We start from the raw sequence: 27,734 nt of genomic DNA on the forward strand, positions 1-27,734 counted from the left end.
TAACAAATGACTCCCTAAAACATCTCTGAAGTATATGTCTGTTCTGAAAGAATTTATATTCCTTAATATTTATGACTTTCATAAATTTGATAGATGATATACTGGCTCTCCTACTAAACTGCATATTACTAAATTGCCTTGTAGTAGTTGAAACACATTTTTCTAGTATTTTTCTATGTGAGCAATGGTTGTAAATGTAATGGAAAAAGTATTCTGTCACAAATGGAAGGGATCAATATAAGCATCAGTAGGAAACAGTGTAGTTTAAGAACCAACGGAAGCCATATCTTGAATGAGATTAGTCTACATGGGTTTTGAGACCCGGTGGAGTTCTAAAATCTGCTAACTCCCTGTCAAAGAAAAAATGGAAATTTTGTTTTAATTAAAGAAATAATTGAGTGAGTATATTAGTAGCAAATGTAAGCATACATATTTCTTGTTTTCACTACATAATGGCAAAAATCTGAAAATATGCTTTCAGTTCTGTTGGTTTTTTTTCTTAGTTGGGAAATGGACTTTAAAATTGTTTTGATAATGATTTTGGTTGTGTTTTTTGTTCCTTCATCAGTGTGTCATTTTTTTCATATCTGACCATTGCAACTAGCAATTCCATAAATCTTGATGACGTTGACATAAACTTCTGCTCTTTCTTTATAATTGGTGTAGCTATTTCTTGTATTTAACTTGTAGATTGACCAAGATGACAGATAAGCATAATACAACAAAAATTACTTAAACTCACTATGCCAGCATGCCACCATCCATCCATTAACATTGAACATTGAATATTAGGATGGTTACTGGGTTAATGTGTATAATGGTTTGTTTCGTTTTCAGGTATTTGGAGTGGATGACAGCCAGGATTATAATAGGCCTGTTATCAACGAGAAGCAGAAAGATTTAGTAAAAGATTGGGCTATAAATTCTGCTACAGTAGTGCTGGAAGAAAAAAGACCACTGAATACAACTGGATTTCTTGACGCAGAGGTAGAATTTAATTTTTGATGGTCTTCTTTTTTCTTCCAATAAGAGAGAGCACTAATAATTGACCAGTAAGTGTTAAACAGCAAAAAAAACCTTCACTAGAAAATACCAGTTCAGATCTATAACTATTTGATTTTTCTTAATCCCTTATTGCATTATCAAAATTTCTCTGTCAGACAAGTTAAATTGTGAAGGCATTTTAAACTTTGCTACCTTTCTATATCCACTAACACCAGTGTGTTGGAAATGTAGCAGGAATTTCCTTGTAACGTTACATTTGCAACACACATTTGCGCAATATACACTTCTCGTAAGTTATACAGTACAACTGAGAAAAAGCTGGTTTTACTTTATAGCCCAAAGGAGGTAACTATATTAAAATTCAGAAATAAGTTATATACATTTAATGCGTGATACAAAGCCAGCCAGGAAAAACATGATGAATAATACATTTCAGAATTTTTTTTACAAAACCAGAGGACTTCAGGTGTTCATGTTCAGGGTGTGAGTTCACAAGTGAGATGCTGCTCACGTGGAGCTGCTATGTTAGTGGCCTTGGAGGCAAGCGGGAGGCATTTAATAAGTTAGTGAAAGATTAGACAAAGGAAAACACATGTTCTTGGTACATTACTCACAGGATGTGTGCATGAGCTAGATGTTAATCATACTTCATACTGAAATCTTGGAAGATGTTCTGGTATCATTGTGATGGATAAAGTAAACTTGAAATGTGATAGGAACAGAACAGGCTCAGACTGGAGCAGAATTAATCCGATAACAGTAACGAAGCATGCTGCACGTACTTTTAGTTGCCATGGTAAGCTGTTGCTTAAATATGATCCTGCAAATAAGCTAGTACACATTTGATAATTTCTGAAATATATCAAGAGCTTAAAGTGTGACTTTGTGTGCCTGTCATGCAAAAATGTTGTCTTTAGGTTCTAGGAATCTGTTCTTCATAGAAAAGATCTGTTTTGTCATGATTGTATTTTAGCTACTATGCAGTCCTGTTACACTAAATAAGTCACTATATATGTCACACCTAGATTACCATCTTTGAATAGCTTCTCTAAGGCTGTTATTTTGGATAAATTATGCCATGTAACATGGTCATATTGTATGGTAGAATTTGATGAACCACCTTGCACCTTACTACTTTACTTGAATCTGTAACCACAATCCTACTCTAACTCTTCTTTTTCATGCCTTTTGTAACATTCAGCTCCTTTGTGCCATACCAGTTTTCAAGATTATCAAAAATACTTACATTTTGCATTTCTCTAGTTGAATAAATAGCAGAAGATTCATATATGGTTTATTTTATGAACTTTTTTTTTATGAACATGGTTTATTTTATGAATTTTGAGCTTTCCAGGTGTCATGCTTTGCAGATTACAGGGTTTGGCTTCTTTTATGATCATAAGACAGGTTTAAGAATGGCAATGACATACTAAAACTGGCTGTGAATTTGGGAGAAATTATGAGAATGGTGCCTTTTTATTACTGTGGATGTTTTGCTGAATAAATAGGTCTTCAGATATTGGGAAGGGAATGAGTAATTTGGCATAATCTTAATTTGCAAGTTTATTACAAGGCATGATACAAAAAAGATGAAAATTCTTCTGTAGGTAGAGGAGACCAAGCTATTACAAGCAATGTGGATATAGTGAGAATTGACATAGGAAAAGATGAGGATGATTGAAGGTAGAAGAAAACTTACTAGAGAAACTTAAAAATAGAAGTTAGTTAATATGTACGTAGAAATAAAAGACATGCCAATTCAGGTTCCAGATAGTAGAAATGTATTTTGTAGTATTGTAGTAGGGAAACATGATGATAACTATTGATTCAACTGGAGAGAAGTTTGTAATATTTAAAGTGTTGTTACCAAAACTTAGACTCAGTTTCTTTTATCATTAGGAAAGGGAGAGAAAAATGTGCTTGATTTATAAGGCACATCTGAACATCATATTCTAGTCATATTCAAGCTTTTCTGCTTGTGCTTTTTTTAAAGACTTACTTCATCACTGAGCTGCAGTTCATGAGCTAATAAACGTTATTGAAGACGTACGGCCAGGTAGGCTCTGGGTAGCTCAGTGTTGCAGATTTGCGTCAGCTCAGACTGTTGGTGGGCCTTGTTCTGTCTGCCCCATCACAGGTGTGCCTATAGATGAGTTGGCAGAATGAGGTGAAGTCAGACCATGATGGACGTTAAGAAAAAAAGGCATTGGGGGAATAAAAATTTCAGAGATTTCAATTCTGGAAGATTAAAAAGAAAAGATAGCTTGGAAAGCGATGAAGATTTTATAGAGGACTTTGGTTTGAAAGATTATTTTGAACTTAAATATGTTAAGTTTACAGGGCTTGTGAAGTATCATGAATAACTTCTTTTGAGAGGGAGTAAAATTTGCCCCTCTCATAAAGAAATTCTCGATTTTTTTTTTTTTTCCTTGGTTATGACATGCTTGGGTACTTTGGTATAGTTCATGTAATGAGACTAAATAAAAATGCAGAATGAGTGTCTGACAAAGTTGGGTTGAGCCTGCATGCACTGGTTTTTGCCTTTTAAATGGTTACAGATCAGGCAGTAAGTACTGAGTAAAACTACTGAATCCATCTACTTAAAATATTTAAATGTGTTTATTTTCTGTATTATAAGCTGCCACTTGCCAACCAAGGTAAGTGTGAATTCAGAACAAAAATTAAATACGTTAGAGAACAAAGGTGGAGAACATTATTATTATGCAAATTTAATTAATGTAAATATTGCAGACATTTGGGCTAAGATTTATGCACCCACCTTCCATTTAATTTTCAGTGACCAGTCATCATGTGCCAACCACAGTTCTCTAATCATGAACATGGTTTACCACCATTCAGTTCTGTCTCTACTTGGTGTGCTTTTTAAGGACATATCCATCTTTTATTTTACGAAGATTGAAGCAAACTTAGAATCTTGATTTTGTGCTTGCAAAGTCATCAGTGTTATTGACCACAATGATTCTTTCTGTGTTTTGAATGCCCATTTCACATCTTTCCCATTGAAAATAAAAGAAATATTATTGCTGACATTGTGTACCGAATAATTTTTTCTATGTACAGACTTGCTGTATTGCTTTTAGAACTGGAGATCTGCCGTGTGTATTAGAGGCTTTATTTTCTTTTTGTGTGTCCACCCTCATTACGCTAATTTCCTGTCCTTCTTTAGAGCAAACCATTCAGTCTGAAGTTTGATAGTTGCTTTTTTGGGGGCTTAGATGTTGTACTTAAGATAAATGTCATATGGCTGTGAAAAGGCAAATGTGACCCTTGGATGCATTAGGAGAAGTCTTTTCAGTAGAAACAGGAAGTGGTGTTGCCGTGATAGAAGCTGTGGGTGAAATTTCCTCTGAAATATTGGCAGTGGAATTCTGACCATTCTTGTTCAAGGTGGGTGAACTCAAAACTAGAAAAGGTACAAAGATGTCTACTCAGATAATTAAGGGAATGAAGCTTTACCTTACAAGAACAAATTGATATAATTTAATTCATTTCGTCTAGCTAAATAGTAGCTGAGATGGGTATGGCTGCTGGCTTTTGCTGTCTTAGTGGAGTAAACGCAACAAAAGGAAAAGAACTACTTAAGACAGATGTCAGTGTTGTTCCATGAACAAATGTGAAGACACTGGCTACTTAAAAAAAAGTGAGTATGGAAATTAGGAAAGAGATCATCACCCCTGGAGGAATAGATTTCTGAAGCAATGAGAGGAGGACAATCTAAAGGAATTGCTTTCAAGATGGCCCTTGAAATATTTATAAGAGGATGGGCATGACACAATTCTTACAACAAAAGCTGCCTGGAGTATATGTCTGAAAAGACTTTTCTCCTATGGTCCTGTGCTTGTTGAAATTTATTTAAAAAAAAAAAAAAAGATTGTTCTTGTGCCCTGAAGTGCCATATATTGGAGTAGCTTCCAGGTGTCTTGTGCATGTGCTGTTGTTTTTTTGTAGAAGTAGAGCCTGAAGCTTTAAATCTTCAGGCTAAATAATACATCCACAGAAATCCATAGGTAGTTTTTGTGAAGATGTATTGCTCCAATTTAGTTTGAATATGTGATAAGAATAAGGGAAAGCAGATTAAACATGAAGTTGAAAGGCTGATACCTCTTGAGTAAACCTGGCCTTTCTGAAAGACTGCAAAATTCCTCTTGGCATTCAAGAGAATATTTGGAGGATGTCTCAGACACTGGTTGGTTACTTGAAAGCCTGTAAGAGGAAAGTTGGTATGGATTTTAGGAGAAAGCTAGAATAACTGAATTCAACTTTTTTTAGTATGTGTGTCTTAAAAATCTCACTGTTGGATGTGTGTATACTAGACTTAAGAAAAATTATTGGGTAACTTTATCTAGTAAGCTATTAAAGCTTTCATTCTTAAATTGCTGTCAAAAGAAACTGCTTTTCATAGCTTTGTTAGTTGTGCTTGTGTATACAGAGAATTGGCAAAACATTCACATCCACTGCTGTGTAGAAAACAGGGTTTTTTGGCAGTGTAATTACTTTAAGAAAAAAGTAATTTATCATGTTCCTTCACTACAATTAATTTGCAAAAATCTTAACGTACTTTTCCACTGAAGTGCCATTCAGATTTCGGATACGTATTATCACTGTCTCTCTGGAATTAGAGAATATACAAGGAACTATTCAGAGCTCCCTCTAGCAAAGATAATTGGGAGCTCTACCATATTTGGCTTGCGCTGTAATTAATTGGTTTGAGAAGGATGACAGTTTGCTAGTAGGGACAAGGAGAAACGGAGTAAATAGTTTAGAGAAATGAAATAAAAAATGAGGCTTCCGCAATAGAAACACTTTCTGTTGTCAAAATTTACAGGATTCCTTCCTGATCAAAAGAGATATATAGACTGGTTCCTGGTCAAAGAACAGAATCCCAAATGGCCAGCGCGCTAGGCATAATCACCGATTTTGAATGGAAGTGAGAGGATTTGAACAGGCAGCTCTGATTCAGCTAACCTTCTAAATAGCTCCTACAGATTTTTTCATGAAGCAAATTACTGGTACCTCAGTGTCCTTCCCATCTCTTTTGTTGGTCTTGATTTGTGATTTCTAATATGACTTACCTAAAATTATCCAACTCCTTTGAAACTGTAGGCAACAAATTTTTCATCTGCAGTGTTTTGTCTTTTGAATCCAGTCAATCAGACTGCATAAAGCCTTTGAGAGTGTGCCACCCCATGTATGTATGCATATCCACATGTATATGCATCCACACTTGCTTGCTGTCTGTCTTGGAGGTGTGAGCAAGAGGGACTATAAAATGCTGGATGAAATAGTGATATTGCATTATGTTCAGAAATCTGTTTTTGAAAAAAATGCTTTATCTATTGTAAAAACATAAATATAAGAAGATGATTTGATTTCATATTTACTGTTTTAAATTTTTAAAATTTCCAAGGTTTTAAAAAGCTTTCCCTGCAGGAGAGTTGATTTATTTTCTTTTCAGATCAGCTGTGAAAAATGATCAGGTACTGATTAAATTGACTTCATTGATACTCACTAGGATGGTCCTGCTTTTTGTTTAAAGCCAGTCTTGTTTCTGCTTTTAATTTAGGCCAAAGAACTGGTCCGATCTTCCTGTCTTGTCTACAATAAGAAAGCAGTTCAATCCTTTACTTCAGAAGGACTGACTTTTAATTATTATAATACATTAATATGTATGTATTATTGCTAGTCTGAAGAGAATAGTTTTGTAACTTAATAGTTGGATGTCCTTTTTACTTTCACTGAGGTGTTCATTCAAGTACCCTGATCTTCAGGCAGTTATGTTTATGTAAACTGCAAATATTTGACTAGGGTTTTTTGAAAGTCATTACAAGCTATTGCAGTCTTTAAACTAGTCTTTCTGTAAGGAAGTATATATAATTTATCTTGGCAAAAGTGTCTTTTAAACTAGCAAAATGTCACTTTCTTTTCTTCCTGAAGTACAGTTTTCATTTCTGAAAGTCCTTTTCTCTTCTTTCTCCTTTTTCTTCCCCATTTCTCCCCCCCCCCTTTTTTTCAACAGCTTTTCTGATGTGAGGACTGAAATAACTTGGGTCTAACCAGGCACATGTTCTAACATATTTTTACTTAGTTTTGGTTTTTAAAAGCTCATTGCAATGGGAAATGCTGCTTATTCTGTACTTATTCTGCAACTATATAATGGAGTAAATTCCTTGTTCAACATATACTCCATCCAGGAAAATAGTGTCTGAAATTTTTAGTCCATGAATACCTGGAATGAGGAGGTGCTTTTTATCAAAAGCATCAGTTATCAGTTGTAATTATCAGCAATTATCAGTTGTAATTTTTCTTCTGCCTTTTTTTTTTTCTTCCTTTAGGAAGGCTCTACTGCCCCTGGAAGTAAACGCTGGGTATCACAGTGGGCCAGTTTGGCTGCTAATCACACACAGCATGACCAAGATGACATCAGATTGGAGTCATCTGTGCCTGCTCCACTGGAAAATGGTACTAAAAGCAGTTCTTGTCACAATTTCTGCAGAAGAAACCTATGAAAGGGGGAAAGGAGTTGGTTTTATAAACATAGACAGACAGCTTTTCTACTGTTAGTTCTTCACCTAAAATTCTTTCATGTCTTTTAGAAGAAACAATGTAAAATCTAGCTCAACGATAATGGTGTTTGACATAGCAGAAAAGTGGTAATATTAAACTGAACATTACAAAAAGTACATAAAGCTGTGTAATATAAAAGAATCTTTCATTTTAATGCAGTCGGGCTGGTGTATCAGATTTTTTTAATAGTATGTTTTTTGTGCTTACATCTTTCTCAGGACTGCCTCAGCACAATTTCCCAAATTGGATTTTAATAGATTGACTATTAAACAGTCCAACCTGAGACTTCACTGTAGCCATCATTCAGCTAAAGCAAACTTCCTAAGCTTTGAAACATAGGAAACATACCTTCTCTTCCGTGATCAAGCTTCTTTATCTTCTTTTTTCTTGCAAGTGTCAGACATTCAGGCTGTCTCTGTCCTTAAACTGCTGCTCACATTTGTGATTTTAAATACTTGTTTTAAGGTGTACGTTCTTGACAATGAAGGGTTTGCTTACCTTACTTTACTTTTCCTCTTTTCTCCTTGTTAATCTCAGCTTAGCGATGGTGATTTAACACAGCACTCTAGTGTAATTTTAATGCTGATATTTGCACATTAAGGTAGAAATGTTTAAATCCTGCAAGATAGTTCCTTAATTTTCTACTGTAAATTATACAAATTAATGTAGTTATTTGTTGCAAAATTGACTGGTAATTACAAATGGATGTCATCTCAATGACTGCTCCAGATTCCAAAAGTAATATGCTGCTTAGAGACCAACAAGTAGTTAATTATCATTCTACTTCAGATATGTTTCTGTCCTGCAATTCCAGCATTTCATCTTATTCCAGTTGACTTTGAAATTCTCAGCATCACAACAAAGTTTAAATGATCTGTAATAAGAAAAAAAGTGTTTTAGAAGTAGAAATGCTTTTCTGTGTACACCGCTTTTGAAGATATACTACCATCTACTGAACATGTCCAATAACCTGTTGGTAGACATTGGTGAGTATAATAAATTATATTTTTCTTCTAGTCTATAGCAACTTTTTAGTTAATATTTTTTCATGGGTGTGTAATGTTCTCTCTTTTTTTTGTTTTGTTTTTTTTGTTATAGCTGCTGATTTTCTTCAGATTGTCAAGAATCCATGTCTGATACAATTTCAGAGCAAGCAACATCTTTGCCCTTTAACTTAGTCTCTCGGAAGACTGCAGTTTCAACTGACCAAGTCTTTACAGCTGCCAGAGTGGGATCCTGGGATTCTCTCCCTGTTTAGGCTGGAAGCCAGGCCCCAGTGCTCTGCCTAGCAGTCAGGCCTGCAGAACAAACTGAAGTTGCCTATTACTCAATAGAGTTTTTTTCTCTAGATCCTCAGACCAGTGTAAAAGTGTAGGGACAGCGCTTTCTCCAAACTGTTTATTCATTCAACATGACATATAAAAAAGCAAAAAGCCAATATCCTGTCCGTATTTTTCTGCCTAAATGTTAGATTTCCTGGGACATTTAGATAACTCTGTTTGTTCCTGGTCTGGGCTGGATAAACTGAGCCCTTGCCTGAACTGCTCAGTCTGGAATCTCATAGGTGGTATTTTTTTTCTTTCAAATTCCCTCTGTTTGTATTGGGATATCTTAATTTAGTTGTAGCTAATGCATGCATTTCCGTAAGTGGAGTTGTGATAGACTTATTTTTCTGCCCTCAGATTTTAGATAATGCTACTAAATTAATACAGATGCTTTCTATGCTCTTTATAGAAATCTTATTTATTCTTTACTGGCCATCACTTCTTCAGGAAAAACTTAGCTTTTAATTCTGTGTATTATTCTGGCACAAGAAAAGGAAGACAGAGCATGAATCTTAATTCTAGAGTTGAATTTTTTTACTACTTTATTCCTTTACTTCTACATAAACAGCAACAAAAAACATGAATCTGAAACGTTATTGGGAATTTCTTCCAAAAGGAAGCTGTTAGGTATTGATTAATGACTGAATGTCTATTCAGGATTGTATTCAGCAGATGAAAGTGTTTGTGGGAATGCGTAATTAAATGGTTCATCAAATACAGTTATTTTTCTGATCATTTACTCTTTGCAGTAATTTCACATGGTTTTAGGATCCTAGAAGGTGACTAGAAGGTGAGGCCATTTAATAAAGTAAACAATAAAATAACTTCAACTTGAGTCTTATTTTGCTTTTTGTAGTAGCTTCCAAAGAAATTTTGCTTTCTATGTTGCACAATGCAAACTTACATATCGACGTGTGGGAAAATGCTTAACAGTAACTGCTGCTTCAGTAGTAGCTTTTCACTCCCCCTAGCAAGTGAAATTTGTATATCCTGTTCCTTAGGATACCAAACATCTAAGGAGGTGGAAAGGGGAAAAATTCAATAATGTAGTGTATCACGTACATAGAATATTGGAAGTCATGACTAAACTCTGTAGTACTCGGCAGGATGAGATATGCATACAAGGCATTTAAAATCATAGCTCCTAGGGTAATAAGACTGATTCTTTGCATTTCGGGAGGGTTGCTTTTGTATTGTTTTAAACAGTCAATTTCAGATAGGGCGCTGACTAGGATCTTCTTTGGAGGGATGAATGGTTCTTTCCCCATTATATGAACTTTGTGACTTAAGTGAAACAACTACTGCACAATCCTATACTGCAAAAATTCCAAAATACCTAGGGAGAAATCCAGAAAGCATTCAAGCACCTAAGATGTAGTGAAAATAGAATTTGATACATAGATCTAAAGAACAGTTCAAAAAAATCTGTCTTGCTGGCTTAGATGCCTGTATTTCCTTCAGAAAACTTAGTAGTTAAACATCACATAAAATGTATACAGCCAAAGGTAATGCCATCTGGTCAGAGTAGAACAACTCTATGCCTGTCTTCTAATAAGGATTGTTTGAAACTTGTCAAGAAGTCGTCCTCTTGCCTAAATATCCTAAAAGGTTTGATTTGGTATGTGTGTCTGAGAGAAGTTAATCTTCACAGATAGCAATCATAATGATTTTCTTTAAACTTCTAATTTCTTTTTCTTGCCTGATGATACCCAAGAATAATAAACCAGGAGTTAGAAAACCTTTCTTTAGATTTCAGATATATTTCCTGATTCCCAAATGAGTGTCCTAACTCAGGCTATACCAAAAAAAAAAAAAAAAATTAAAAAAAAAAGTGAGAGTCATTTTACATTCTTCATCAAAGGTTTGACACTGCAAAGAAGAAAGAAGATTAATGAGATCAGATAGAAAACAGCAGAGTATTCAGTTAGGTATGCAGTATTCAGTTAGGTGTATATCTATATATGTGTGTATATATATGTGTGTGCATATGTGTATATACACAGTTGTATACATACAGTGTAATTGTTAGTATGTGATTAAGTGGTTTGAGAATTCTCTCAAAGGGGGAAGCCCTGTTATTTCAGTTTCTATTCCTGAAACAATAGGTGTTAGTGACAAGCCTGATAGAAAGATTCCGACAGAGCATGCAGAGAAGTTGTTTTTAATCTCTCCCATGGAAAAGTGAATTGACAGATGTTAGTATGTGTATCTACATTATATTGCAAAAACCGGCAAATGAACTTGCGAAAAGAATTCTGTTCCATCACATGTTTAATCACAACCCAAATTGTCCACATCTGGGAAGAAACTATGCCTGTTTGTAGCAGAGCAAGAGGAGGGTCTGTTGTTCTGTCTTTGCGCTCCTACCCTACTTTTGAAATGACTTCTTTCCTTTTCCTGCAACTTTTTATTTCTAGGAAGCATGTTTTTAAGGGTGGCTTTTTCAAGCCTGGTCACATCTCTGTGGTAAAACACAAATGGTGCATTGCAGTAATTCCATTGCTAACTTTTAAACATTGTTTTGGTAGGCACAAGCTCTGTATCAGCACTTTGGATTGTGTTGTAATGACTTTATATAGAATAAGCTTCCTTTCTATGACACTTTTAATATTCTAACTCTAATAATATAGAAATATTTTTTAATCTACGTAATCTGTCTAATATCAGGTATTCTCTCTAATACCTGTTCTAAAACTATTACATTAGTGCCTATGTTTTTGTTGGGCTTTTATTATATTTTTATTTCAACAGTAAAATGAAATAATACAGCTAGTTATCTTCAACTTATTTATCATAGTTTGGAGGTACTTAATCTAATTCACAAACAGAGTTTCAGCTCTATAGTGATGTCCTGTGAAGAGGAAATGATACTCAATGGGGATAGGACAGGTAGTTATGAGCTAAATTGGAGAAAATCAAGCTCAGATTAAAGATTAGGGAAAAAATCTGGAGAGTTATGCACTGAAATCATTTATAGGGATAATCAAATCTCCAGCATCAGAGATTTTGAGAACTTATTAAACCCTTCTTAACACATAGTTGTCTAAGTTTAATTGTTCCTGCCATGGAACAGAGAGGGGGACTAAAGACTTTTTTAATGTCTTTTTCAGTTCTATTTTACATTGTTTTATTAGTCTCAGGTAATCTTAGGAATTTAATGTTTGTATTTAATGACTTCTTAGATATTTTTTCTTTTATGTTTTTAGACACAGACATCAGTGAATCTGGTATTTCAGTTAGAAGCACTGGTTCAGCCGCTTCTATGACCGGCCAAGGTGAGCGAAAGAGGAGGACACTTCCACAGCTTCCTAAAGAGGAGAAAGTGAATGAAAGCTCAAAAGTAAAAACTGCATCTCATCAAAGATCAGAGATAGGTGAAAAGCAAGACACTGAACTTCAGGAGAAAGAAACTCCAACTCGTGCCTTGGATACTGATAGTAGAAGTATGGCGAAGGCAAGCAGAACAGTGAATGGTCTTTCACCCAAAGCTGCTGGAGACAAAGTTTTTTCTTTCCCCAGCAGCTGCTCTTCCAGTAAAGAGAAAGTTGAAACTGGCAGAGAAACTTCTGTGGTAAAACAAGCCTTAGCAAAAATTCAGCAACAAGAAAGAAAGGAGCAAGGACACTGGATGCCCACAAAACAATCTTCTGCAAAACCTGTTGCAAACCAGGCTGAGAAAGCTAGGGAGGAAATTGCCATGTCACACAAAACATTGGATAATCAAGGCAAAGCTCCTGGACATGCTACCGATAAAGCAGAAATGAAGTTGGTACAGAGTGAGGGGAAAAGAAGAAAAAATGAAGAAATTATTAAGGGACAAAGTCCTAAAGCATCTGGAGGAGAAAAAAAGGAATCTTCAAAAACGTTAGTGAGGCAAGGTAGCTTTACTATAGATAAGCCTAGCACGAATATACCTATAGAACTTATTCCTCACATTAATAAGCAAAGTGGATCTGCTGTCCCTTTAACACCTGCAAACAGAATACGTGAGAGAAGTGACTCCATGGACACTGATTCCAGTCTGGATACAACACTCATTTTGAAAGACACAGAGGCTGTAATGGCTTTCCTTGAAGCTAAATTGCGTGAAGAAAATAAAACTGATGAAGGTCCTGAGACTCCTAGCTATAACAGAGATAATTCCATATCACCAGAATCAGATGTAGACACAGCCAGCACAATCAGCCTTGTTACTGGTGACACTGAAAGAAAATCCACACAGAAGCGGAAGAGCTTTACAACTTTATATAAAGATAGATGTTCCTCTGGTTCCCCTTCAAAGGAAGTTTTAAAATCTGCAACAAATGTCAGAGAGAAGATAGAAAAGAAAACTAAAAGTCGATCTTCAGATGGCGGGTCTAGAGCTGATGCTCGTAAACCTGTGCAGTCCAGTGGAAGAATGAGACAACCATCAGTAGATTTGACAGATGATGACCAAACATCTAGTGTACCTCATTCTGCTATTTCTGATATCTTATCATCTGACCAGGAAACCTACTCTGGCAAATCACACGGAAGAGTTCCTTTTGCCTCGGCAGATGAACTTTTACATTCCAAAATGGAAGGAAAGTCAGCTAAATCAAAAGCCTTTCCTGTTACACTTGGGCAATCCAGTAAATCTACCACTCTTCCAAGACCTCGTCCTACAAGGACTTCTCTCTTGCGCAGAGCACGACTTGGCGAAGCCTCAGATAGTGAACTCGCTGATGCAGATAAAGCTTCCGTGGCTTCCGAAGTGTCCACTACAAGTTCTACATCAAAACCTCCGTCGGGGAGGAGAAGTATTTCCAGAATAGACTTGCTTGCTCAACCTCGCAGAACTCGACTTGGCTCTTTATCCGCACGGAGTGATTCTGAAGCAACAATAACTAGAAGCACAGCCTCATCTCGTACCCCAGAAGCTATCATCAGAAGCGGTGCAAGATTAACATCAGCAGGAGATGGTAGTAAAGTTTCTGCTAGAACTCGAGCTAATAGTATTTCTCGACTTTCAGATTCAAAATCCAAATCTCTGGCTTCCGCTCATAATTCTCCTTCAGGTACGTGAGATTATTTGAACCAGTCTCATAAAATAATAGATATTTTCCTACTCTTGTGGATTTTTTTTAAGTGTTTTTAAGGAACAGTGCTTATGAAGCATTCATTGAGTTATGTTAAAGCAGTATTTCTTTGGAGAAAAAGGAGGAGGCTTCATCAGCTAGGCTTGTGGAACTTTCACATTTAAGATTGCAAAGATGAGAAATTTTAATCCTTTAACTGTGTGGCTTTTTTCTTTTTGGAAATTGGTAACAAAGAATTGCATTGAGGCATTCAGATGTAACAGCACTGATTTGCACAGTAAAAAAACAGAGCAGAAATCCATTTGCTTGAGTCACAATGGTAAAAATTCAGGTCAGCAGCACTTTTTACTAGATAGAAAATATAGTATTTATTTCTAAGTTAGGCTTGTAAATATGCTGAACAGCAAATCTTCCATGAGGAAGATGATCATTATTATATTAACAATTTAAGATTCACTTCCTGAACCACAAAAGTGAGGTTGGTGTCATAAAAAGACTAGTAAAGTAACAAAAAAATTGAACACACACATTACTTAACTAAATATCATGAATTTAAGTTGCTTATATTAACAAAACATTTGCCTTGCCTTGGAGCAGTTTCTGTTCTCTGTTGCAAATCATGTTTTGTAAAAGAGAAGTATCTGTATGTACAGAGCCCAACACCCTTCTTCCTCATTTTTGCTTCTGTTTAAATTTGTTGATGTTACTTTTAAGTAGTAGCTCCTTTACTATAAGATGTACAGAAGAGAAAACCCATACAAGTGATGAATTTTAACCTACCCATTCTGTTAGAAGGTGACGTAACACTTTAAGTGCAGRCAGGCAGAAAGGCTACTAGCTTTTTTCCAACAGCAATACTAAATCAATCAAAATTAAAATGTAGTTTTGAGTAAGTCATCTTGCTGTTGAAACAAATATCTGTAATTGGTGTCATCTTGCTTTTCGGATTGTCATACTACCAGACTGACCTTATTTGGAGCCAATTTTAATTTTAAACCACAATCTGAGTGGGGGAAAAAAAAATAGAATAGCTTCCTTACTTCCAGTGTTATGTATTGCCACCAAAACTATATATTCTGCTTTACAGCTTCCCATTCTCAGTTGATATAAGCATCTCTCCTGTGTACCTTTGCAGGAGTCCTGTTGCTCATTTGTTGCTTGTGTATCATATATGTCCTTTTATAGGATTGTTAGCAGTCTTTCCCAGGCAAGTAACTATTGGTTGTATAATTGATTAGCTGAACAGAAATTTCTGAAGAGATGCAAGGAGATGTTTACTGAACTGTGAAGTTGTATCTATTGTAGTATTATAACAGGTGTCTGCAAAAATACAAAAAAAGTGAGACTTCAGAGAAAAACTCAATCTTTTCCTAAGATATCTTACAGGAAAAGTAGCACATTTTCATTTTTAATTAGAGCTTTAAATTGATATGTGCAGTTTGAAAGGTGGCAACATTAGGTCAGGGAAGAGTGTCAGTTAAGATTGCTTTTGTATGTTTAATTTAATAATGAACACTAGTTCACATCCTGATGCTATTGATTTTTAAAAAGATAAAACCCAGATATTTCATGTCACTTGGCTTCTGTTTCCGTTTTTCACAAAACTCTACATGGATTTTGAGTTTTGTGCTCTTATGAACTGTGCCTCTTGAAGTTCCCCACGGTTGCTGCATTGAAGTGTTGTGCCAGGTCTGCTCAGTGGAATGTTTTTGGTTTTCTCTTCCTAGTCTGCCATGGTCATCTTTGTCTGTTATTCTTTTGATGTACCTGCATTACACAATCAAAATTTAAGGTGGCGTGTATAAAATACTCTGTTTCCAAGAGAGAAAAGATGCTGTCTTTTCATGAGCTATCCCAACATAGCTAGGTATCCTCAAAATACCATTGTTTGAAAAATCTACAGTAGAAATAGCTTCTGTTATAAAAAGCTGTATCAGTTTATATGCCAAAATCAGGGAGAAGTGTATTTCACTGTAAAGGCAAAAAAAAAAAAAAAATGAAAGCAATAAATAAAGCAGTCAGATACTTTCAAAGCAAAGTGGCTTAATAAACCACTCAAGTCTTGTTACTATATTAGTAGAGTACTACTGTTTAGGATTTAGAGTTCCTAATTTTGTCTGTGTCAGTAAGCTTATTGTATAATTTTTTAATGTGGACATTTAGGGTGTACTTTAGGGAAATTTGAATTTGCTGAAGGTTGGTGTAAGATTTCCTAACGTACATAGGCCACAACTGGGTGCACCTCCAGTTTCCCATTAGCACCAAAGAAAATAGTCTAATAACTACCCAATGCATCAAGTTACTAAAAATACCATTTATTAGTTTATTCCTATATAAGCATATTTAAAATATCTTTGAATAGTGTGTTATTGTCATGAAATATATTAAAATGTAATACAACACAAATTTTCGGCCCAAAGCATATAATTCCTGAACTTAATTTTGTTTTAGAAATGTCAACTTTTCTTTGTAGAAATGCCACTTAAATAGCAGTGCTTTTGGAAGTTGCTAATGAAGTGACTGAGAAAAATGCCTCAATGTTTGTATGTGTTTTAGTTTTGGTTGGGGCAGACTTAATCAAAATATAAATGTGATTTATTTTCTTGTTTCCCTTGACTTAGACTGGAAAATGAATGGTCATTGCCAATGATTTAGTTTTTTTCTTTTACCAGAAAAACAGTTGAGATCTAAGTGTTAAGATTTTTCCATGGGCCTTCTCATCAGAGTTCACTTAACATTACAACATTTTAGATCACTACTTAATGTTAGCAGCACAGTCATACCTTTTAAACTCAGACTACCAAAGAGAAAATTATTTCTGCATTTCCCAAATCTTTTTGAATGTTTAGACATATGTGCCTGTAAAAGAAAAAAAGCTGTAATCTTTGGATTTTTTATTGCCTTGTACTTCATGTGGATGAATTTTAAAGTAATAGCATTAAATTTGTCAGAGCTGTCAGCAAGACCATAATTTCAAGGATCTTTTTTAAGCCTTGATACAGTTAAGTATTGCTTGCTTTTAAATGAAAGGGCAAGCAGATAAATGGAACATCTTAGATGAGAATTACCAGCATTAAAGTAATTATCCGGGTATTTCTGTGGTAGGAGGCTTGATAACTGACAACACTGTAAAAACATGAGAAGCAGGGTTAATAGTTTTACAGCACAAGATTTAATCCAAGCAATGAAAGATTTAATCAAGATTTAATCATTTTAAACAGTAGAGTTTGATCAATAAAAAGAGAAGGCAGAAGACCTTTTCTCACAGCTGTGGAGGAAAATTGAAGATGGTGTTACGGGAAGAGCTATGTATTGGGAAAAGGAACAACGGGTTTTGGATCAGGCCTAGAGCAAGATAATTTTAGAGGTAGACTTTCCTTGGTTTTTAGGAATTTGTGAGCCAAACAATGGCAAAGAGTGCTAAGCTGCAACTGTAATAGTAAGCATTAATTCAGAGCAGAGAGAACCTGTTAAGCAACTAGTTGACATGCGTTCAGCAGCTCTGCTGGCTTGCTGACCTGGTTGTCATTGCAAATACGTAGCAGATAGGTTGATAGAAGCTATCAAGGTATCTCTGAAAGATCACAAGGGTTTGAGCATGGAGAGAAAACCATCCTTACTAGTTGATCTTTAGTATTATTGCAATATGGAGCACAAAATTTCAGGATCCTTGAAATGTATGAAGCTTGAGAAAGCAATGCATCAATGAAAGTAGAGTATTTTATAAAGGATATGCTTAGTAAAGTCTGTCCTGAAATCTTAAAAGTGAGATATCATGAGCGAATCACTACACTTGCTACCTTAAGTTGTCAACACATTGTACTTCAAGCAGACTAGTTGCCAGTTTAGGTGCCAGGATTTGGGAGGATTTTCTGGCCATAGGTTCCAATATTCCAAGGCTTTGGTGTCCCAGGTAGCTGATTGGTAGATAGCTTTCAGAAATCTGCATAAGCTACAATCACATTTGTGGGCTGCATAATTCAGAACTTGTCTTAAAAGTTTAAATGTGCAAATATATAGCTAGCTGAATGCAAAGCATGCTTGGTTATTGCTTGTCATGAATCATACAACTTCAAGATTTTTACTGTTCAGTCTATAATATTTTTTCCCCCCCATGTTAATTAGAAACCTGTTTTTAACATGTAAGCAAACACCATTCTAAGGTGCTGTAAAATTTTAACGGTCTTAAAAATGGAGAGAGGTTTTATGCCGCTGTGTGGTTAGTTGTTATTGATGTCATTTCATGTAGATAGATTCTCTCTGAAATGTTTAAGCTTTTGCAAAATTCATTGGTTTTGAATGAATGTGTAATTTAAGAATCTTTTCCCAAGAAGTGGGAATACTGTATGGAAGAGAGGGTTTAACACTAATCTCAGCAATAGATTTTAATTAAGCAAATATTTCAAATCTGAATGTTTTAATAAGAATTAACATGATAAAACACTATTTTGTACACAGAGAAATCCAAGCTTCTCCCAGACCCAGATCCTGCTGTTGAAACTTACAGTGGTAGAGTACTAGAAATCAAATCTGTTTCTGATATTTCACTTCTCATTCAATCTTTAGTTTTTAAATATATGACTACATATGCTCATTGTACAGTGTTGAGTTGCTGGACTAGCTCACATGAGAGATTTTAAGATGAATTTTATAATTGCTTTGATTGTTAATTGGAATTGGAACAAAGAATTTTAACAAAAAGTGGTGATAAACTGTGGGCCCAACTCATAAAGTACTTTAGACTTCGGTCACACATTGCTTGCATGCTATTGGTGGGGAAATGTGCTTTTTCTGCTTATGTTCTACTTCCCTATGATCAAAACAAGTTTGAAACCTCTAAAAGAGAACAGTAAGTGACTGGAGAGACATTTTGATTTTCTTCACTAAAGTTAGATTATTGAAAAATTGTTAGTAGAATTGGACATGATTTGAAGCCCACATACTTCAAATTAGGCTCACATTTAAACCCCAAAAAATTGCATAAGCATATTTTTGTTTTCAGCAATTAAAAAAGCATTATTTATATGAGGGAAGGGATGTAAGCTTATACACCAATGTTATGTTCTACATATTGTAATATTTCAGTGCATTATATAAATCTTTTCTCAACTAAAAATTACTTTCAGTTTTTGTTACCTAAATTTGCATTGATATAAATTTCATTTGTAATGTTTTTAAAAATGGTTCAGGAGGAATCATTATTACTGCTTGTGTTTTTCTTACTCATGTAGTAAAAACAACAACTACCAAGAGGTGAACACACAATTTTTAAAATGTCTGCAGTAAGTCTAGAGCCTGATGAATAACTGAGTTTGGCAAATATTTAGCAGATTGTAGTGATGAGCACTCCTTTACACCTAATGATATCTAATCCCACTGGGAATGTTTGAAGACAGCATTTCTAAAACACATTTCCTAGTCTTTAGTAATTCGTATGGAGAAGAGAGCCTCCTACTTTGTTCCAGTTCTCTTATACTTCAGTCCGTCTTCAGCAGCATGGCTGTATATGCTTTATGATTTTTATTCGCTGTATATGAGAACATATGCTTTTTGCACTGAAGATGTTGTTTCTGTAGGTGTGCTTCTCATTTTTGCAACACAATAGTAATTACTTTTTCCTGTACTAAATACTTAATGTACCCTCTAGGAGTTTTATGCTTTCTTTATGTAATCATGTGTCCAGGGATTGGTGCCAGCTTAATCCTTCCTTCATGTCTTTTCAGTTTTGTGTGTATCACTCAAACCTGGAATTTAACTTGGGAAAAAATCTGCAGAAAAAGTGCAACCTGACTATATATTTAAATGTTAATGAATTGGGCCCTTGTTTTGTAAATACAGTTTGCCTGAGCTTATATACAATTACTGACTTTTACATCATTTTTCACTCATCATTATACAAAGAGCATCCGTTTTATGTTTTATTAATCAATATTTATTATTTAACACAAGTTTTGTAGCTTTCTTTTTAAGATGTAGTCAAAACATCTGTAAGGTATCTGGGGATTGATAATGAATAGTTGTGTATTTCTGTGGTGTTACTGAAATAATAACTTTGTTATTTCTTATAAAAGATGCAATAATAATTTTTTTTTAATAATTAAACTAATTTAGTAAGTGCAAGATGGAGGCGCTTTCCTACAGATTATGCTTCCACCTCAGAAGATGAATTTGGATCAAACCGTAATTCCCCTAAACATACCCGTCTACGTACTTCTCCAGCCCTGAAAACCACACGACTGCAGAGCACTGGGACAGCAGCTCAAAGTAGCAATACATTCAAGCACAGAATAAAGGAACAGGAAGACTACATTCGCGACTGGACTGCTCATCGCGAAGAAATAGCAAGGTTGGTTTTAAGGGAGTGCGTCTAAAATATCAAAGATTTGTATCCAGCTAGGTGTATGTGGGAAAGTGAGCTGATGGCTTTTCTATATCACTCTACCTAGAGCTTCCATTCGCTAGCTGAATGGCTAATTTTAATTTCTTCTTATGAGAGACTGACAGACAGAACACTCATGTTACCAGCATGTTTTTTTTTTCTAATGGAAGATGATAGTCATGGCTGATTTACGATAGCTAGATCCCAGAGTAGGAACTGCTAGTTGCATTAGTGGGACTTACAGATGTACTTTGTGTAGAACTCTTAGTCTCTAACAATCTGTTTCTCGAGTCAGAAGTGTATTTGGTTTTGTACTAGCTTTCTATTGATATTGAGGTAAAATTTCAGATCAATGCATAGGTGATTGAGAGAGGAGTGGTTTTGGCAATGTGAAAGACCATGTTCTTGCTTAAATTTTTAGTTTATTTAGACATTACTTCATGTTAGGTATTTTCTAATTTAAGTCATATGTATTCATCAAAAAGTAATTTCTATTGTTGCTAGTGCCTGAGGTTAGTATAGCAATTTCTCTGTTATTGCTGATAGCACTGCACTTCAAGTGAACCATGATAAAGGTAGTCAGTTCTGCATTCTAGTAACTGATTATTCTCATATCATGCAATACCCAGGTAGTGATCACTTCAAATAGCTTACACTAAATAAATAAAACTGTGTAAATCAGAGTCCCTTCAATTCTGTTTAGATCAACAGGTATTAAGATAACAAAAGCAAAAAAAAAAAAGAAAAAAAAGTGTCCCCAACTTTCAGTTCCCAACCTTGGCAGAGGTCACAGCAAACACAGAGGTATAATTGTAAGAAAATCCTAAAATGATAGGGATATCTAGTGGCCAGTACAAATGGAATCTGCAGATAATTTAGCTTCAGTATTCCTAGTAAGGCTATGATTTTTGCAAAGACGTATAACATGGCCAAATGTGGTTAGACATATCTCTCACACATCTCACACACATATCTCTCTGATATGTACATTTTGTCCTTATACAGAAAACTCATGGGAGAATTCAGATTTTTAATCAATTTAATGCAAGAATGATGTGCTTAAAACCAGAAATGTGAAAAACAGAATTCAAAGCTATGATTTCCTTATTGTAGCTTAGGTCATAATGTACCTATATGAACATAAATGAATATAAGTACTTTAACATCATATATTCCTTTATATATGTGTGTGTGTGTAATATTATATATATTTGTATGTGTGCACACACACATATGTATATAAGGAATATTCAGTTCTTGCAGAAGTCAGGGAGGTTTGGTTTTTTTATTTGAATTTGCAGTTACTCTACTAGAATGTGCAACCAAGTGTGTTTTTAAGTGTGGAAATGAATGGATGATAACAGTAATTGGTGTTACTACGTTATGATGGGATATGAAAGTGACACCTGGTGAGAAGTGGAATAGTTAGCTTTCTTTAGTTCTGCAAGTATATTCTTTTATTATTCCATTTCCCTTCCTTATTTATTTATGCTTGCTAGTCATCAGTCATGCTTGCAGAAATGTCCCTGCAAAAATAAAAAACCAAAAAAGTTCAGATGGATTCATATGATCTCATTAAAATCTGTTCATTTTTTTTTTAATTGAATAACAGATCAGATTAGACAGGTGCAAAGTTAAGTATTTCATAGAACCAATGAGCGTTTGAAAAAAGTGTTTAGATTATATGACAGAAACATTTCGTTTTGTCTGTGTTACCATCATATTGTAATTAAACTGATCTTCAAAGATTGACCCAGTTTGTGCTTTTCACAGACTTGAACAATTGACAAACACTCACTGAATTGAAAATTTGAAAAAGATATTTAAAAAACTAATGAAACAAGCAAATTTGGCTTGAAGGGAATGTACACGCTCAGAATAATAGGAGTTTCGCATCTCTATTCTGCTAAATAGATTGAAGTAGCAACTCGAGCATTAGACTCCAGTTTTAATACTTTGGACAGGGTGACTGCAATTTTTCTCTGTTGTAATAAAATAAGATCATATTGTATATGAGTTTTTCAAACTATCATTACAAAATTAACTTACTCCATTGAGGAAGCATGAAATAGTAGACTACGCATAAATATGTTATTAGAAATCTAGCAGTTAAGTGCTAGTACAGATGTATATTAGGAGTATTACTATTTTACTGTGTTTTTTTGCCAATACTGCAGGTATTCTTTCACTAGAGGTAAGTAAGAGTTAGAGTGCCAGGCTGTTGAACTGTTGGTCACGGTGTCCCCATATGAAGCCAGGTGCTCTTATCCTTGGTTATACAAAACATACTCCTTATGTTTATGGAATACTCTTGTTTTCTATTAGTTATGCAAAATGATTTGAACGCCTCATTTATGAAGAGTCAAGCACAGCTCTCAGCTGGTTTCATGATTTTCTTTTTTTGCCATGCATTTTATGTAGTGCTCTAAATTGTTTCTCTACAGAGTATTTCTTTGCAAAGAATCTCACTTGAGTATTGACTGTAGGTTACTATCATACTGAAACTAATTTCAAATTTGGTCACATGACTAGTGCTTGACCATGATGTTTGTCTAAGAAATTAATTGCTTGCCATCCATGTTAGAATTGTTTATCATGAAATTTTCAGGATTCATTTGAATTCTTTTTTATGTAGACACCTGAAATTTTATGGAATTTTGATTGTCGGGTAAGAACTCAGTTGAAGTGGCTGTCACATGTTGAAACATTACTGATTTCTTTGGAGAACTAGATCTTAGTTGATTTGTACTACTTTTGGTTGTAGTGTTTAATGACACTTGTCTTGTGGAGGAATTGCTGATAATAGCAATTTCCTATCCTTTTTTTTCTTCATAACTATTCATTAAATACCAAAACTTGTCCCAGAAGTTCAAGCATTTCATAGCATACCTTTTATTCTCTGTCTTTAAAAATTGATGTGGTTGTCTGAAAAGAAGAAAGTAGTTGCTCTAGTTTCTCTTTAACCCAGAACAGTAGCTCAAACCTTGGAGATTTAATGGTGCACATATATAAGAACATGAAACAGACATAAAAATTGACCCAAAAGATGTAGCAATTAGATTTAATTTGTTAATGTAGTAGTAGGCACGTAACATACTTTATAAATAATCTATAAATAATTAACTTGGTTTTTACTTTACTGTTCCAGTCTTTCATTGTGTGAATTCAGAAATAATGTCTTGAGTGGTTACAGGTAATTGCAGCATATTGATCCCACAGCCTTACTCCAATTGTATGTTTGTTCATGCCACACTAGGTTGTGCTTTATCAGATTGCTAATGCTTAGCCACAAAATCCAGTGTTGGAATTTGACTGAAAATTTCTATGATTATGTTTTGTCTTTGTCTTTCTAGTATAAATTTGACTCTCAGTCTTAAACTCTGTCTCTAGACCAGTGGCATCCACTCATTTTGGCCTAAAGACAAAGGCAATTTCAAAATGGTAGGAGGGAGCCTCACCCCTTAACAAGCAGCAGCCAGCACCACATGTAGCCTTGCTGCGCAAGTCCTTCCACTGAAAGGGTGACTGCATCCATTCGTGGAGTTTTAGAGTGTACCACATTAGCACAGTTGACTTTTTTGCCTTCATTCCTCTCAGCCAGAGGTATGAAAAGGGAATGCTTGGTGGACTGCTCTGAGTTCTAGGTCTTCCAAACTGCTGCTCTAAGCTGGAGATTCGGGGTGCTATAGTTAGTGGTGGGTATAGTAGTAGCTCAAAGGCTAAGAGCCCACCACTAACTGTAGCACCCCAAATCTCCAGCTTAGAGCAGCAGTTTGGAAGACCTAGAACTCAGAGCAGTCCACCAAGCATTCCCTTTTCATACCTCTGCTTTTTTTCCCCTCTCTTGGGGTGCCCTGGAGAGGAGTGGCACAGGCAGAGGTAGGCAAGCTCCCTTCCTGTGCTTGCCTGCTGCTAAGCAGAAGATTGAGCAGAGTTATTTTGTAATGCCATGCATCAGGAGAAAAGGAAAAGCTGCTGTGCAGCAACTTCAAAGGCAGGCAGCAGTTCAGAGCACTTCAAAGAGTAGTTAGTCATAGGAGTCTTCGGTTGGGAAGTGAGATGTACTTGTGCTATCATATCCAGATTTTCGCAGGCATGTTCTGTTTTTCTAACAGGAAAACTTGCCTTGATTAAATTTGAGCATTAGAGTATTTGTCTGGAATTTCAGACCTGCAGGTAGGCAAACTGTGGTGTAGCATATCTGTATTAAATCAAAGATATTCTGGATGTGTCAGCTTCACTGCATACACTCAGATCATCTGTGCAGTATGTTCACAGTATTTCCACGGGCACTTCCTGCCCGTGTTGCACATACCTCTGTTGGGAATACTAGAAAGAAAACAAGGAAGCTCTGTCTTTCAAGACTCGGTGTCTTTTACCTTCTTCCTCTAGAGAGACATGGGATTAAAAGCTTCAGTTAAAAATTTGCTGTCTGTGGTTTTGTAAACAGATTTTCAGCTTATAATGATATATACATTATCATAGCACAGTTATCAAGAGCTAGAACCTAGAAGCTCAAAGGCTGCAGGTTGGACTCTACTGCTCTGGAAGTATTTGCGGGGGGGAATGTAACACTGTCTTTATTACTAGGATCAGTCAAGATCTGGCTCTCATCGCACGGGAAATCAACGATGTAGCAGGAGAGATAGATTCAGTGACTTCTTCAGGCACTGCCCCCAGTACCACAGTAAGCACTGCTGCCACCACCCCTGGCTCTGCCATAGACACTAGAGAAGAGGTAGGAGATCTTCATGGAGAAATGCATAAGGTTCTTTCTTTTCTTTATTTCTTTTGCTTTTAGCATTTTGCATAGCCTTTTTTTAGTTATTTCCACCCAACCTATATGCATGATCTCTACATTCTCTTTTGATTTAAAATTCCTTTACATTTTAACAAATAAGCAACCCAGAAATGAGTCTATGAGCACAGATTGTCAAAAAGATCACCCAAATGCATACTCTCTGTCTGTCTCTTTTTTTTCCACAAAACATAGGACAAGAAAGCTATTTGTTTCTTGCTTGTCCATAGCCTTAGATACCACTTGGTAGTATCTAAGTGCATTTAAAGATACTAGTGTGTATGCATAAATATATACAGATGTGTACATATAATACTTTGCATAGCTATTACAAACAGAAAAGCCCCTCTTTTCACAGGTGACATAAAAGTTTCTTCTTCTGAACACTGAAATACTTAGGCAGCATTAACAATACCTTTACATTTTCTTTCCTAATAACATTATCAAAAACTGCCTTGAAATAAGTTTGCCCTGTGCTTCTATTAGTTCTTATTTTCTTTGACTTTCTCTGGTGTGCTGTTGTATGAATATATTGACTAACTTGTTCTAGTAACCATCACAGGTCTAATGCTGGTAAATATTTTAATCTGATATGTTGATCTGAATTTAAATCATCTCTTTCTACCATATTACAATTCATCCTAATTTGTCGTGAATGTATTTTTTCCCTCATAGTACTACTTTCAAAATATGTTTACTCATTTTTGTGTACATAAGGTTTGGTTAATACATTAGTTGACTGTGTTTAGTATAAGACTGTCATTTTCTGTGGAAAAAAAGATATAAACAGTGGCAAGAAATCAGTGAGGTGTGTACCCAGTAAAATTATAACTACACCCACCTAGATCCTTTTTTTTTTTTTTAATTCTTAAAGACTCATGGCTAAACTTCAGCAAGTAGAAGTGTGCATTTTCTCAGATCCAGTTAGATCACGCTGACATATATTACTAAATTCATTTTCTTCTTTAAAAAAATATTGTACAGTGCATACATACTACTGCAGGTGGCAGTATCTCCTTCATGTAGGTATAGGTGTTTCTGTAACAGTACAACTAACTTGTTTGGATAAAGTTAAACTATGGTATTACTGTACTTAATTTCACAGATATGTTCCATTAATCAAAGGAATAAATTATCCAATACCAGTTTATAGGTAACTGACATGCTACGTGTGCATAAGCAAAATTTCTGTGAGGTAGTCTAATTTCTGTTGCCATGTGTGTCTGGTATTTGAAAAAAAGCTATTCATTTTTACAAGGGATTGCTACATAGGAGTTGCATTATTTGACAGCATACAAGACCAACAGAGTGATTTTTGTTTGAAAGGGTTCCTGTAATCTGTTTCAGATGGAAAAATATTAGTCCGATCGTGCATATATCCAGTAGGTTTCATAAACTGCATCTTTCTTTTCCCCCCAGTTGGTTGACCGTGTGTTTGATGAAAGTCTCAATTTTAGAAAAATCCCTCCACTAGTGCATGCCAAACCACCTGAGGGGAATGGTCGGCCTACTGATGCTAGACCTCAGCTAACAGATGCCCTTGATCCCCCACCAATTACCCGGAGAAGAACTTGGAGCAGAGATGAAGTGAGTACACAACTTGTTTTTCTATAGTAACTTGTCCATTTTGAGCTTTTAAAATTGTCTCCCCATTTAATATTCCAGACACAATCCTTTCTTTGCTACCTGTAGCAGGTGGCAGTAATACCAGAAAAAATTATTCCTGTATTATTTAGTTTGTAAAATGTTCAAATATGGTTTGTTTGTATAGGATACTGACTAGAACACGAGTATAATTTTTTTAACTTAAAAAAAAAATCTTTATTTCAAAACTTACGTAATTGTTTGTATCTAATTCCCATAAAAACTTATTGCAGGTTATGGGGGACAGCTTGCTGTTGTCCTCAGTCTTCCAATTTTCTCGCAAGATAAGACAATCCATAGACAAAACAGCTGGCAAAATCAGGTGCGTTTTTTATTATTGTAATTACTGTTCTGCTCTCATCGACATTCCTACTTGTTGCAGTTACGTATATAATACAGGTAGAGCAAATAAATGTATTGGTAGCAATTTTTGTTTTAAAAAAAGCAATGTTCACTATGGCTTTTTTAGTGTTCAAAAAGATTTGGGGTGAATAATTATTCCATTATTGTTTGTGTGTGTTTCACATTATATGAAGATAAATATCAACAATGTTTGCATGGACAGAGCAATATCCATCATAGTCCAGCACTGGTTCAACACAAACAAACGCTGTGCAAAATCTACACTGCCTCTATGCAAGTCTCCTAGAACTCCCTTTCTTAAAAGACAGGATTAAAATGTTGCTGAGCTGTAAAACTGGACCCTGCATAGTTGCCAAGCTGGTCTAGGGATCACCCATTTTAGGAAGAAAAAGCAAATGGGAGAGCAGTTTCAATAAATCCTTCTGAAAAAGAACTTGTTCTGGAGACAGTCAATTAGACAATGTGGTAAGGCAGTGGTCTTGGAAAAGTCTTGCTTCACTGTTATTTCATGTCAAAGGTGGGAAAAAAATTCTTAAAGATATGTTAAGATTTCATAACAAAATTCCATGCAACAA

At 35.3% G+C, this 27,734-nt stretch overlaps 1 protein-coding gene across 5 annotated transcripts in view; it reads left to right on the forward strand.

The window, feature by feature from the left end:
- The window catches only part of CEP170 (centrosomal protein 170), a 112,539-nt gene that overhangs the window by 73,093 nt on the left and 11,712 nt on the right, over positions 1-27,734 (forward strand). For 2 of the 5 annotated variants that reach the window (XM_026081859.1, XM_026081868.1), the window contains exons 10-15: positions 7,359-7,485; positions 12,122-13,954; positions 20,087-20,321; positions 24,945-25,122; positions 26,572-26,739; positions 27,030-27,118. In XM_026081859.1, coding sequence (XP_025937644.1) covers positions 7,359-7,485; positions 12,122-13,954; positions 20,087-20,321; positions 24,945-25,122; positions 26,572-26,739; positions 27,030-27,118 — 2,630 coding nt within the window. Of the gene's footprint in view, positions 1-837; positions 988-7,358; positions 7,486-12,121; positions 13,955-20,086; positions 20,322-24,944; positions 25,123-26,571; positions 26,740-27,029; positions 27,119-27,734 lie in introns of those variants that run through there. The other 3 variants (XM_026081899.1, XM_026081879.1, XM_026081890.1) reach the window with 3 other exon arrangements.

The sequence above is a fragment of the Apteryx rowi genome, unplaced genomic scaffold (genome assembly GCF_003343035.1).
Source record: "Apteryx rowi isolate R43461 unplaced genomic scaffold, aptRow1 scaffold_117, whole genome shotgun sequence".
Lineage (NCBI taxonomy): Eukaryota > Metazoa > Chordata > Aves > Apterygiformes > Apterygidae > Apteryx > Apteryx rowi.